The sequence below is a fragment of the Sminthopsis crassicaudata genome, chromosome 1 (genome assembly GCF_048593235.1).
Source record: "Sminthopsis crassicaudata isolate SCR6 chromosome 1, ASM4859323v1, whole genome shotgun sequence".
NCBI lineage: Eukaryota > Metazoa > Chordata > Mammalia > Dasyuromorphia > Dasyuridae > Sminthopsis > Sminthopsis crassicaudata.
In genome coordinates, this window is record NC_133617.1 from 327,371,585 (window position 1) to 327,387,354 (window position 15,770).

At 33.4% G+C, this 15,770-nt stretch overlaps 1 protein-coding gene across 1 annotated transcript in view; it reads right to left on the reverse strand.

Moving 5' to 3' along the window:
- Positions 1-15,548, reverse strand: part of FBXL7 (F-box and leucine rich repeat protein 7) — a 452,801-nt gene extending 437,253 nt beyond the window's left edge. The window contains exon 1 of the mRNA XM_074279106.1: positions 14,842-15,548. Coding sequence (XP_074135207.1) covers positions 14,842-14,878 — 37 coding nt within the window. The 5' untranslated portion in view covers positions 14,879-15,548. The remainder of the gene's footprint in view (positions 1-14,841) is intronic.
- Between the last annotated feature and the right edge of the window lie 222 nt (positions 15,549-15,770).

Sequence of the window (15,770 nt, forward strand, 5' to 3'; positions counted from 1 at the left end):
GAGGAATTGTTGCCATCTATCTGATCCTGAGCATACTTTTATGTAAAATCACCACCGAGAAAAAACAATCAAAGGATCATACTGCTTCTTATGAATGTCCTGGGCTACAAAACAGTTATTTTAACTTTCTCAGTTCAATAACTAATGTCTCTTGTAAACAAGCCAATGAGTATCATACTTCCTTCTAATTCTGAGACTCACATGAACCTTGAAAGTGGCCCAAAGTGGCCTGTTTATTTCTTGCTTAGTTCAAACATTTCCATGACTAACCTTTACAAAAACTATTCCTCTAATGTCACATTTTTAAAAAAGAAACAAAGGATTGACTCTTATAAATCTGGTACATGTACAAATTCCATCCATTAAGATTTAATATTTCCTTTCAATGAGGAAAGTTGTAGGAATAGATTCAATTTTACTTAAATGGAAAGAATCATTTCAAAAATACCTATACACATGTATATCTTCATTCATATGTAAATATATTCACATACAAACACATATAATTAGAGTTCCAAAGAATCTTTTATTGTGGATTTAGTTGATTGGATAATGTTGCCAACTAGCCAGTAAGAAAAAGCCAAAGTGAACAATTTTATATCTAGACAAGAACAAACCTATGCATTAGTAATGATTTTTTTAAAAAAATCTTTTTATGAATTCAATTTAGAAAACAAGGAAAGTTTTTTCTCTTGAATTCTAACAAATAGGATCAATAACTATATTTAAACATAATTGCTATACATGAAGCACTTTAACCAAAACAGAAATGGGGAAAAGTGTTTCATAAGCTTAAAGTGTGAATATCAAAAGATGTTTCCCAGATGAATGTTTATTTATCTCAGTGGATATATAAAACTGACCAAATCCAATTTCCAAGCCAGTGGATAGAAGTAAAACAAAACAACATAATTTTCAATAAACAGTGGACAGCAGGATTTTAAATTAAGTCAACCCTGGCTTTGTGTTTCACACTGAAGTCTGATAATGTTTTGCTGTCAGTCAACAACAGCCATGATCCTCATTTCCTTTTCTCCTGAAATATACAAGCTAAACAAATTTTTTCTCACTTCACATACTATCCTAATCATATTATAAAAGCTCAGAATCACAAAATTTTAAAGCTGGAAGACAATATTACAGCTGTTGAATAATGAAGACAACATTGAATTTTTGGTCAGAAGATTCAGGTTAGAACTGAAATCAGTAACCAAAATAACAAGCAAACAAAATTCTAAAAGAAATTAAAAGGAAGAACAGAATTCAATTTTAAAATAAATTATCAATTTCTTTATAAGTAAATTATAAATTATGATTTTTGACAACTCAACATACTGGAAAATGTTACAGAGAATTTGAAAGTATCACAGGATAAAACAAGTAACAGGATTAATAAAATAGAAGCATATATGCCTTTGAAATAAAAAATAAGGTCAGAAAGTAACTCAAGTGGAACAAGATTGGGAAGCGAGACAAATGGAAGTGATAGGTTTGAAAGACAATTCATGGAAAACAAACCTCAGAATCACTGGCATTCCATAAAAATTATTAAAAGAACCTGACCATATTTCTGGAATTTGTACAAGAAAACTACTAAGAGCTTTCAAAAATAAATAGAATTCACAGAATCCAAACAAGCAGGATTTCAAAACTAAGCTAATCTAGGATCATTATGGAAAAAAAAAAAAAAAAGACAAAAAGCTATGTGGGAAACAATCAGTTGCTAGGGATATAGATACAAAAGGAAAATAATTCTGCCCTTATGGAGCTTAGAATCTATTGGGGAGGAAGAGGGGAAATAGAGAAAAAAATCCTTCAGATGGATAAAAATATTGCTTACCATTAAGCCCACCATAACAAACGTATTTCTACAAAATCCAAAACTGACTAAGTTAGAATGTGACATCTATAAAATTTAAAATCATAGGTAGGGATTCAAATATTAAGCATTATTTCCTATAATAAAAGGTAGACATGTAAATCAAGAAGAACTAAAAAGGACTCTTTCTTGTCAGGCCCAAGTTCCTCTCAGAGGCTACAGCAAATATGCTTGGGGTCTTTTTCAAGTTCTTCTTACATTGTAAGTTTTCCATAAGTTATTCTTCATTCTTACCATATGACCAGCTAAAAACTAATCAAATCCATAAAAATTCATATAAAGATAATTTTAAAGCATTTTTAAAGAAATATAAAGGATTACCATTTAGTGAGAGTTCAAACCATAAGCAAAAGGAAAAATAAATCCTTCTCAAAACAATTGGCAGATTGAAATACTTGTTTAAAATATCAATAGTTCTCATATGATTAGTTAATATTAATTTTTAAGATAAAAAATGAGAATACTAAGAGAAATTATAAAAACAAAAATTGATGTAGAGAAATTTATTGCTCTCAAGTTTCAAAATATGTTACAAAGTAGTAATTATCCAAATCTGATACAGGAAAAATTGAATATATATAATCTATATATACTTATATAAACATATATATGCATCAATGAAATGAGCCAGAGAATATCAAAATAGAACCAAATATTCAAAATCAGATCCTAAATATAATTCAAAATTCAAAACTTTGAAATATTTAAGAAAAAGTAAATAAATGATAATTATGAAAGTTTATTTTGTGATTTAAAAAAAAATCCTTTACAAATAAAAGATGGGTGGGAAATGGGGAGAGGGTTGAATGTATGAGAAATATCTTATGGATTATTGAACTGCAAACTAAGTAACTAACTACTGCATCCAACAAAGCTCTTTTAGTCTTGAGTTTCATGAAGAAAGACATCGAAGAATCTTTAACTAGGGAGGTGATAGATAGCTCCACTGTACTCTGCCTTGATCTTGTCACATCTCAAGTTTTGCATCTACTTCTAATTTCATTTTAAGAAGGAAATTGATAACCTGGAGACTCTCTAGAGGGATGAAAAAGGGTCTTAAGTGCATGCAATATGATAACTGGATAAAGAAGTAGTTTTTAGCTTGGAAAAGAAAAGACAGGAAGAGTCAGTAGCTGTCTTTAGGTACTTAAATGTAAGAGGAATTTGTTTTGCTTGAAGCTAGAAAGCAGAACCAGGAGAAATAGCCAGAAATGTTAGTGGAAAATTTAGGCACGATGGGAAGAGAAACACCTTCAGAATTAGGATTTCCTTGCACAGACTGTCATGAGAAATAGTAAGTTTTCCCTTAGTAGAACTTTTTGAGCAAAGATTGAAAGACCTTGTCAATTACATTATGGAGGAGATCTTTGTTCAGGTATGAATTGAACAAAATAATCCCAAAAGTCCTTTCTGATTCTATGATTCTGTGTAATATGTTTTTATGTATTTCAATCTATGCTTAATTTCATATGTGGAAGAATACAGTTAAAAACAACATGGTATGGATTTTAATCACATATATGACAATTATTAATAACAAACACATGTCCTTTTATACTTCATTTTGTGTTTTGAGGACCTCATCTTCTCATGGCTATCTTCAGAACTCAAACTATAATAAGCAATGATACTCTGCTTAAATGGACAAATATCATAGACATCTAAAAATTGTATATCTTTTACTTAGACAAGAAAAATATTAGTGTAATTTTCAGAACTTCTATCAAGTGAAATAGGTATCCCAGTAGATATAAGTGCTAGGCCTAAAGTGAGGAAGATCTGAGTTCAATATTGGTCTCAGACATGCACTGGCTGTGTGACCCTGGAGAAGTCACTAAATTCTGTTGACCTTGTTTCCTCATATATAAAATGGGCATAATAATAGTAGTACTGACTTTGAATGGGTGTTGTGAGCATCATATGAGATAATGTTTGCAAATCATTTACATAACACTTTGCAACATAGTGGATACAATATAAATATTAGTTATTATCATATTATCTTTTTTTGCTTCTTTAGCTTCTACAATTTTTATACTGTTGATCGAGTCAAAAATATGAAAAAAATTGATAAAATTCTTACATTACTGCAATCAAGTTTTGGTGATGGTATGCATATTAGCTTTTATAACTACTCATCACATAACAATCAAGCTAATGAATTTTGATATTTTTTGACATTCAAAAAGGTACTGAGAATTTCACTTCTTTACTTTAGTGGTCTGTGGTTTCATACATTATCAGCCTTTTTCCTTTAAGTAAGAGAAAGCATACTGATCTTGGATTGCAGAGAATTCAGATTCCAGGTCTGTTATTATGTGACTGGATAAATCAATTCATCCCTTTGAATCTCAATTTCCTAGCTCTTTCTTCTATCTCTAATATATTAAGGCTCCCTTCCTTTCCCCAACTTGATTATTTTTTTTCTCTCTCCATCTATTTCATTCATTTTCTCTGACTTTCCCGATGACTTTGAGCATTTCCCAGATATGCTACATATTTTTCTACTAGCTATAGCCATCTCTAGAAACTTAAAGAGGATTAATGGATTACAGATTCTAGATCAATTGCTTTGTCCATATTACCACATTGAGAGTTAGTTCTTCTGACTCTAATTTATAAGAAATCAAACCATTCTCCAATTGATAAATGGTCAAAGGATATGAACAGACAATTTTCAGATGATGAAATTGAAACTATTTCCATTCATATGAAAGTGTTCCAAATCATTACTGATCAGAGAAATGCAAATCAAGACAAATCTGAGATACCATACAGACCTGTCAGATTGGCTAAGATGACAGGAAAAGATAATGATGAATGTTGGAGGGGATGTGGGAAAACTGGGACACTGATGCATTGCTGGTGGAGTTGCGAAAGAATCAAGCCATTCTGGAGAGCAATTTGGAACTATGCCCAAAAAGTTATCAAACTGTGCATACCCTTTGATCCAGCATTGCTGCTATTGGGCTTATATCCCAAAGAAATACTAAAGAGCAGAAAAGGACCTGTATGTGCCAAAATGTTTGTGGCAGTTCTTTTCATAGTGGCTAGAAACTGGAAGATGAATGGATGTCCATCAATTGGAGAATGGTTGGATAAATTATGGTATATGAACATTATGGAATATTATTGCTCTGTAAGAAATGAACAGCAGGATGAATACAGAGAGGTTTAGAGAGACTTACATGAACTGATGCTGAGTGAAATGAGGAGAACCAGGAGATCACTATACACTTCAACAACAATTCTGTATGAAGACATATTCTGAGTGAAGTGGATATCTTCAACATAAAGAAGATCCAATTCACTTCCAGATGATCAATGATGGACAGAAACAGCTACACCCAGAGAAGGAACACTGGGAATTGAATGTAAACTGTTTGCACTATTGTCTTTCTACCCAGGTTACTTATACCTTCGGAATCCAATTCTTACTGTGCAACAAGAAAATTGGATTTACACACATATACTGTATCTAGGTTATACTGTAACACATTTAATATGTATGGGATTGCCTGTCATCTAGGGGAGGGAGGGGAAATTTGGAAAAATGAATACAAGGGATTATGTTTTAAAAACAATTACTCATGCATATTTACTGTCAAAAATCATAATTATAAAATTAATTTTTAAAAAAGAGAGTTAGTTCTTGGTGGCTGAAGAATCACTCCTATATAGTAATACATATGGAAGTGGAAGAAATGGTTAAGACTTCTGAAGATATGGAGGAAGGGAGAAGACTGAAGACTTTTGTTCACCTTAAACCTTAAACCAAATTAAATATTTACTTCAATAGTGTGGTTAATTTGCTTTAAAGGGTCAAATTGATTGCATGTAATTTTATTCCAACCTACCCAAACACACTTGACCATTTATATATCACTTATCAAGAATAAAGGAAATTACTGCCGTTTTTATCGGAGATTTTGATTCTTTTATTTTCCACTGCTACAGCTGCTCAAAAAATGCAGTAAAGGAATTTACCACAGAAAGGGGAGCAAACAAAAAAAAAGTTATAATAACATTTCTACACATTTCTCAAGCCTTCTAACATTACAATCATGAGTTCATGCAGTGTTAACAACTGGTTTTCATTTTGTTCTATTTTATGAATTTAAATAGGAATTGATAGAATGAGCACATCTAATACTAGCCTAAATCAGGGCCATCTTTCCAGAATACACTATGTTTTTAGTTGAAGGTTATATTTAATTGCTGATATTTATATAGTGGTTCCAAAGTTTCAGAGGACTTTACAAATGTTATCCTTTTTTATTATGTATAAAATATAGATTATGTTTAATTACATAAGAAAAAAAATTAGAATCAATTAATAATTCAAAATGTCAGATTTAGCTAAATTCTTAGATTTAGAGGTGGAACACACTTTTGAGGCTATCATATAGCAGGTGAAGAAATTGAAGCAAAAAAGACTCATTGAACTGTCACTAATTGTAATACTCTGTACTTTAGTAATTTCTTTTTTAGGGTTGCTAGGTTTGAAATAAAATGTCATTCTTTATATAATATACATAGACTCACATATATACACATACATATATAGAGAGAGAAATGTACATACATATTCACCCATACCCCCCATATATATTTATGTAATTTGAAGATGGACTGGAGGTAAGTTGATATAGATTTATAATATCTATACTAAATATAGAAAAATATAATTATAAATATGAGGGAATAGGAGAGGAGAAATGGTTGATATATAGACTATTCTGAGACCTTGATTTTTATAGCTGTTGATATAAAGTTATAGCTACCATCCCTAAATCTATGTTTGAAGCAAATGTACCATAAGCCATAGTTTATGCTCAGTATGCATAGTACATGATTACCTTGACCCCACAAGAACTATAAGATATGAACTTTAATGGATATAGTAGAAACTTAATAAATGTCCATAGTACTCAGCTTTGAAAATATGCAAACTGGGGCTTTCAAGCTTATATACTGGACTATAGATAGAGGGAATATCAATGAATACGATGGTCTTTACTTTTTCATGACTAAGAAGAGAGAAAGAGAGAGAGAGAAAATATGTATATATATATATATATATATATATATAATATATATATATATGTGTGTGTGTGTGTGTGTGTGTGTTTAAAGGATACTAATTTCACAGATGTCTACACACAGATCCAAAGTCATTCTGCCAAGCTATCTTCTAGTAACTCAAGAATTTAGAGAAGACCAGCAAATCATACTGATTCTTACTATCTCATATAAGATATTTCAGCAAGAATGCAGAATAGCTACCTTCACACTCAAGTAGCTGATGGCATGTTTCCTTCCAAGTAAAAAAACAAAACAAAACAAAACAAAATAAAAAACCATAGATTTAATATACTTTTATATTTAAAATGAATATTTCATTAAGAAATAATATATATTGGATGATTTGATCTAAATTGTGAGAATGTTTTATTTTAATAGCCTTCAATAAATATATTGCTGAAGTTTAGGAATTTATTTGCATAATAGCAACTTATGTTTACACAAAGAATCATGATATCCATTTTAGAGTTGGGAGAGTAGATTAAAATTGGGTAAAGTGAGTTGGCGAAGTCATCAAATAAAAATCAGTCAAATATTATAATATACTTTTTATAAATAACCAGGATCTCATATTTCCATAAATCCTAAGTCCATGATAGCTGAGAGCTTATACATTAAGCACTTGAATCCCTTTTTCCTGCTCAGGAGATGTTTTCCCTCAGTTTCTTTCAGCTGCCATTCAGTTTTCAATTATTGCCCACTATTTTATGGATTTAGCACTAAGCTCCAGAACATCTGAATCTTTTTCCCCCAAAATGCTCTAACAAAATTAGCCAGACTAGTTGTTTAGATTTCATGTTTATTTTTTAACCAAGAACTCTCCTTTTTACGCAAAATAGTATCTTTTCAAAAGTAAAACACAACTAAGTATTTAAAATGATCCCTTTGCAACCCAGGGTCAAAAATCAGGGCACAGAGCAAGAGTACTAGAGTAAAAGTGAAGAATATAAAACTTAAAAGTAAAATGGGCAGAACAGAATCACATAAATTAGAATCTGTGTAGGTTAGCCCTATTTTTGGTAAATATAATATATTTTGTGATCACTAAAAATTTGTCAAGCTGAATCCAAGAAACTATTTTGATTTTTATAAAGAATCTATGTTATCTATTTATTTTATTTCAGAGAAAAGAGCCATAGATTTGAAATCACAGACCCTATCCATTTCCCTATAAATGAAAATAGAAAGTCAAAGGGAAGTACCATTTTTAAGGATGTTAATAAAACCATAATATCATAAGGTTGAGGAAGAAGGGACTTTAAAAGTCTAGTGCAATCCTTTCATTTTCCAGATGAAGAAGTTGAGGCTCTGGATGCATATTAAACATCCTTTGAAATGGTACTTCCCCTTGACCTTCTATTTTCATTTGGAGGAAAATGGATAGAAAACTACTTCAGGTAAATTTCTTTCAGGAAAGTTATTTCCATTCTATCTTTCATTTAATTGCTTTGTTCCTGCTGCTTTTCATTCATAGCAAAATCTTTTTCTCTTAAAATGTGATTACATTGTTAAAAAGTCCTGGCCTGTATTAATCAGACAGAATGCCTCCAGCATCATAATGGTTTAGAAATGTGGTTACCATTATTGAAACTTGTAAGAAAAAAAAAAAAAAAAAAACTTTTATAACTAAACAAAACAAAACAAACAAACTAAAAACTTCTAATCAGTTCAGTACTTCTTAGAGGAGAAAGGGATGACTCCATAATGTTAACTACTTTAGCATATGAAATAATTAATGTTGTCAGTATAAAGTATACTTTTAATATATAAAAGACTTTCAGATAAGTCTATTTGAGAAGACAGAGATAGAGCAACAGAGAGTCATCATCTATCCTTATTAACTAGCATTAATTCAACTACCTTAATTTACACATACACAGATACAGTTACACTAGGTAACAAAGTTTCCATCAAAACTAGAGACTTACATTATCACTGAAGAACAAAGAGTAAGTAGAAGCTGGAAAGAAGAAATTTTAAAATTAAATATGACACATTAGAAAATACCAATACTTCCAGTTAGTTCAAAATGTAATTAGTTGCCACAGAAGGTAATACAGTTAACCTTTATCTGATGTCTTCAAACAATCTAGATGGGATATGTTGTACAGGAGACCTTTTATCAAATATGGATTTAATAAGATAGGTTATGAGATTCCTTCCAATCCCAAGACTATTCATTTAAACACAAAAGAGGAAAGCTAGATGTATATCAAATAGACAATAGACTAATTGTAATTTTCTTCCTGATTTATATTAGAATAAAATTGTTCAGGAGAGGCAAATGATAAAGAAAAATAGAAAGGCAAATGATGAAGAAAAGTATTTAAGCCAGAATTATAAGGACTTAGTGAGATAACTAGCAAGTATACTTGCTCAACAAATGTATTTAGTCCAGTAACCAGAAATATTCCCATATATAATTCAAATTTCCAAATAAATCTTACTTTCTAGAGCCTTTCAAAAATATATTATCTGAGAAGATATAGAGAGTATTACAAAATGTGAAATAGATAATTTTATTATATAAAATTAAAAAACATTTTGTACAAATGAAACCATTGCAACCAAAATTATAAGAAAAGCAGAAAAATATGGAAAAATTCTTTGCAACAAGTATTTTTGATAAAGGCTTCATTTTTCAAATATTACAAAGTACTGAGTCAAATCTATAAAAATACAAGTCATTGCCCAATTGACAAATGGCCAAAAGATAAGAATAGACAGTACTCAGACAAAGAAATCAAAGTTGTGATCAAGTGAAAAAATGTTCTATATTATTATTGATCAGAGAAATTAAAATTAAAAGTATGAAGTATTACCTCATATCTATCAGAGTGTCTAATAAGATTTAAAAAAAAAAAAGGAAAGTGTTGGATATTGGAGGGAATTTGGAGGAAATGTGTGGAAACTGGGGCATTAATGCAGTGTCAATATAATTTGAACCAATCATTCTAGAGAGCAATCAGGAACTATGCCCAAAGGGACAAAAAAACTGCAAGCTAGTTGATCCAGCAATACCTCTGTGAGGTTTAAGTTCCAAAAAAAAATCCAAAAATGGGGGAAAAAACCAATTTGTACAAACATATTTATAGGAGCTCTTTTTTGTGGTCGCTTAGAATTGGAAATCAAAGGGATGCCCATAATTTGGGGAATGACTAAACAGTGGCTTAATCACAGAAGCTGTGTATATGATTGTAATATTATATCATTGTGTTATAAGAAATGATTATCAAGATGACTTCAGGAAAACCTAGAAAGACTTATACGAACTGATGTCTAGTGAAGTGAACAGAAGAATTTTGTACACATTCATTCATTGAAGAATTGCGAATGACATTGCTATTCTCAGCAATACAATGATCAGAGACAATCTCAAAGAATTAATGATGAAGCTTCCAGAGAAAGAACTGATAATTGACTGAATCCAAAAGAAGCATTTCTTTTTTCACTTTCTTTCTTTCTTTCTTTTCCCTTTTACTTGGGTATTCTAATATAAAACATAATTGTACATGTATCACCCATATCTGATTGGAAGATAGGTGGAAAAACCTTGGGAAGGAAGAAGCAGAAGGCAATAAACAGAGGTGAAACTCAATGATAACAATTGTTTGATTTCATTTGAGTTTAGTTCTTCCCCCCCCCCCCGCTTATAATATAATATTTCACAAAGAATATGTAATGCTGTTCTGTAAAATAGCTAAGATATAAGAAGAGTGAACTATAGGAATCAGGAGCAAACAGTTACTAGTTTCTTTTATGGAAAAGCAATTTCTTACACCTGTTATTCCACTTCTGCCATCAATAAAAGAGAATCTCCTACTTTGAAAATGGGAAAGATAATAAAGATTAACTGTTGGTTTTTTTCTTAAAGAAATGTAATCCAGAGTCATCAAGGTGGTACCACTGCATTGCCTCCAGCATAGGGAGGATCTGAGTTTACATGTGGTCTCAGACATTTAATAGTGTGTAACCTTGGCAAGTCACTCAACCACAATGAGAGGAGGGGGAGGTGGGAAGGAAGGAGGGAAAAAAATGGAAAATATAATTCAACTATTCAAATACCTTCACTGTGGAGACTTTAATGAACATATCCCTTCCTCTTATTCAACCAGACCCCTTTTATATGGAAGAAATATTTTTTTTTCCTGCTCTTTCAGATAAGAGGAAGAGAAAGGAGAAGAAGTAGAAAAGGAAGAGGACTGAGAGGAAAAATAGAAAGAAGAGGAGGGCAGAGAAAGAAGAGAAGGAGGAAGGAGAAAAAGAAGAAATAGTGAGGAAGAGAAGAAGGAAAAGGAAGAAGAGAAGAATCAAGTATGGCCAAATACCCTTTATATTACTTCTCCTTATGTTAACCCACTAACGATTTTATCATTGGAAATAAATCTTGTTCTATCTCTAGTCTATCAGCCTTTATCAATGACCTAACCAGAATCCCAATGGTTTCTTGACAAGACTGTCAAATCCCACCCAGTAAATATAGACCTGAAAGAAAAGAGTATTACATTCCTCCCTTCCCCTCCCCCCCCCCCACTGGGGTTAAATGACTTGCCCAGAGTCACACAGCTAGAAAGTGTTAAGTGTCTGAGACCGGATTTGAACTCTGGGCCTCCTGAATTCAGGGCTGGTGCTCTATCCACTGCACCACCTAGCTGCCCCCATTGCATTTATTTTTAACATCAGTGATTTCATTAGTGTAAGGAGTTCCTGGTAAGGAATCTCTTCTAAGAATGCAATTTAGTGCCATGATCCTTTAAGAGTTTAGACAACTCACCCAGGGTCACACAACCTGAATGTATCAAGGGAGGATTTGAACACAAATCCTATTTGTCTTATTACAGCTTAAATAATGTTGTGCTAAGGAAGAATAAAAACAATGGGTGGGCTTTGTTTCACATCACATCCAAAAGGTAAAAAAGGAAGGTGGGAGAATCTATAATTTACTTTTTTGAAGACAATGTGATTAAACAAAAGTTTTAAATCTTTTTTGTTTGTTTTTTATATCTTTATGAAGATTGCAGATTTTTGAAAACTTAGAAGATTATCTAGTGATTCTAGTCCAATCTCAATGTGACCTGTGACCCTAAGATTAATTCTCATACGCTATTGACTGAGTTAGTCAGGTGACTGATACTTTACAAATGAAGAAACTGAGGCTCAATGATATAACATGATTTGCCTAAAGTAACACAGTTTGTCAACACTTTGATAAGAAGACAGAATCCAACAATTTTGCATACAGTCGATGCTTTAAAATGCTGTTGGATTTTTGTTTTTGTTTTTGTTTTGTTATTGACCAGTCAGGACTAATATATCTCCTACCTTAGAATTTTGAATTCTTTTCACCATATCACACTGTATAGCATATATATATATGTATATATATGTGTATATATATGTATGTATGTATATATGCATATATATATGTATGTATATATGTATATAGGGATACATACATATTCCAATGTATAGCTTACATTTTAAACTTTGAAAAATCATTCACAAAGAAATGGGAAAGAGCATAGTTTTTGCTATTGGTAGTATGGACACTTAAAGACTTGCTTGGGGGGAGATATGTGTGTGTGTGTGTGTGTGTGTGTGTGTGTATGTGTTGTGTATGTGGAAAATGCAATAAAATGCTAAGCATCTGTAATTAGCATAATAATTGAATTTGGCATAATAATTTTTCAAATTAAACTGCATATTGTATAGCTCTATAAAGAAAAGCCACAACACATGATTACAAAAAAGGATAATTAATATTCCTATTTCTCTACTTCTTTAGTCAATCTATCAATATATGTGAAAAAGAAAGGAGCTAATAAATTTGAACAGAATGTATTCCTACAGCCAAAAGTCAGAGTTGTTTCTAGAAGTTCCTATTGGTTCTCTTTAAGCAGCAGAGCACAAAAAGGATTTATGCCTATAAAATCTACACAATGTATCTAAATCTGATCCCAGTAAAATTTCACTTTAGCTGAAGTGAAAATGCAGAGGTAGCATTTACGGATAACAGCTGGAGAACATTAGTTCCCTGTCTCTCTTTTTTTTTTTTTCTCCCTTGGGTTGAAAATTCTGCTGTTCAGACAGGAAGCAGTCATATACCACACACTGTATGATAGGAGAATTCTGGGATATAAGAACAAGTTTCGGAGGATGGGGAGGAGTGAAAAGGAGTTTCATTAAAGAACTTGCAACTTACTCATAACGACCTCCCTCTTACTCAGTATATCTCACTGATAGTATTCAAATATAGTCTATACTATGTCTTTTCTCCCAAGCTTTAGTTATGGAAAACTATAAAATTTACTTATGGCAAGAAAATGCTTGTTCATTTATTTTTCTTCAGTTTTTATAAAAAGATATTTATGATTTTATAAGGCATAGACAGCTTTCACCAAAAAATGTGTTCTCTTCCCCCAACCATTTGCTCTCCAAAAAGTCAATTTTGTGTTTCCCTTTAAAAAAAAAGTTTGAAGTGACCCTCCAAAGGGAAAAGCTATATCTTCCAAAGTCACTCTTGTATTCATGTGAAAAAACAAAACAAAACAAACCCACACTTTTTTTTTAAAGGAAGCAATATAAGAAAACTTGAATTTTATGGATCTTTAGAAAATAAAGGCTTTAATTAGAGGTGGTTTTTAGTATAGATTAAACTGCAATCTTGGAAATCTGTTGAGAAGCAAAGTAGCATAACTAAGTTTAACACACACACATACACACACACACACACACACACACACACACACACACATACACACACATAAACATCCCTCAAACACATTCTGTAGCTACAATGGAAGCATACAGGTTAGACATTTACCTAATAATATGGTCCTGCTTACAAGCTTCAGTGTGTCTGCAAGTTTGTGTGTACTCAGTCTCAGTTTGTAATAGATTCTCCTACAAGAAAGGGGTGATGTGGAACTGACCTGCTTTGCCAGGCCAAATTTACTAGAAGCAGACCTAAAAAGCCTTTTGAACGCTTGTAAACATACTCTGCAAACAAAATGAGGAGATGCTTGCTGCTAATCTCTTATATGACCAATCATTTTTTAAGAATAAAAATCCACACACACACCCATTCTCTATTAAGTAGAGAAGAGTTTTAAGTTTATCCCGATTTGCAAGTTTCCACTTGACAGGCAATATTTCTATGCAATCTCCATCCCTCCATAACAGATGGTCCGTTGCCAGTCTTGAGTCCTAAGAGAGCAGACAAAACATTCATACATTCTTCCTTGTATAGAACTGATAGTTGGTCATTTTTTTAAGGCATCAGGATAAGGGGCAGTTAAAGAGAATGGAAACAATGTTTGCTCCTTCAAAAACTTCATCACTACAAAAGAGTTCAGTGAATTGTTCCACACAGACTTAGGAAGTTTTCACTACATTCTTAATAGCAAACAAAACCTGGCACAAAGTCAAGGAATCAGGGCATCAATTGCTGCCTGGGCCAAGCTGGGCCAAGCAGGAGGTTAGCAGAGTGTTCAGAAATAGCGCAGAGATAAAACTTCATAAATTCTAATGACAACCCAGGAAGTGCCTTAAGGAAAACCCGCTGCGACAGCTGTAAAGGTATGAATCATAAAAGAAGGAAAGAATTCCTCTGGGAACTTAACTAATAGCTCTCCAGCCTCCCCTCCCCCGGTTTTTTCCCCATTTTTTTTTTTTTTTTTTTCTGGTAAAGGGGAAAAGGTAACGTTCCCAAGTCCATTATACGGCGAGCCAAATCAAAGAGAAAAAAGAGCTGAACTTTCCATCCTGAGAAGGAAAGGGAAGGAAAAGAAAAAGCAGGGAGGGGGAAAGGAGAGAGACAGAGGAGGCGGAGTGAGCTCAATTCCCGTACAGTTAGTAGATGGATTAATCTCACTCACCCTCACTGCCGTACTGTTTGCCATTGTTCGCTCCCATTCTGCAGGCTTCATACTCTCCTTCTCCCCATACACACCATGTCTAACCAGCCAAAGCGGGGCTCTTAGGCAACCAGAGGTTGAGGAAACGAGCAAGTGAACCCTTCTATCCCGGACGATTACTTTGACATACTTCAGAACCCTTAAACAAGAACCATCTCAGGGAAGGCAATGCGCCCCCCACCCCCACCCCTTGGTTCTCCAAATGGGCTTGATCTTTTCCTTCCACCCTTTGCTTTTCTCTCCTTTGCTTTTTTTTTTTTTCTTTTTTCTTTTTCTTTTTTTGCAAGGAAGGTAACCAGAGGGGCCGCAGATCCACTTAATAATCCACACGCCGGATCAGATAGTACTAGAGCAATCCGTAGGTGCAGCTTTCAGCATCCCAGGACAGGAACGGAGATCCCCTCCGGGTCCCCATCCGCGCCCTAGGGCTCCCGAGGGTGAGAAGAGGAGATGTCGGGCTTCTTCAGTCCAAGCGCTCGCGATCCACTTCTTCCTAAGGGAAAGTGCCGCTGCAAGCCACTTGTTGCTGGTTCCCAAAGAGGAGACCCACGGCCCTACGCTGCTCTCCAGTGGCTCAGACTTTTGTTAGCACCAGGCGCCTCCTCTCTTTCTGTGTCAATCACAGCGGGAGCCCCGGCAAGGAGGGTGGCTGGAGGAGGGAGCCGAGCCTGGAGAGGCAGCCTTTTAAAGGAGCCGCGCGCTTATAGCTCTCTGTCAGGACCAGAAGCTTGGACGCACTCAACTTTTAACAGGACCCTACCCCCACCCTTCACTCCGCCCCCTTTGAAGGCCCTGCAACCTTTTGAGAAAAGGAATATTCTGACCGATTTTACTTTATTATTATTTTGTGGTTCTAAAAAGGACCTAAAAAGAAGGCGAGTGTTTGAAAT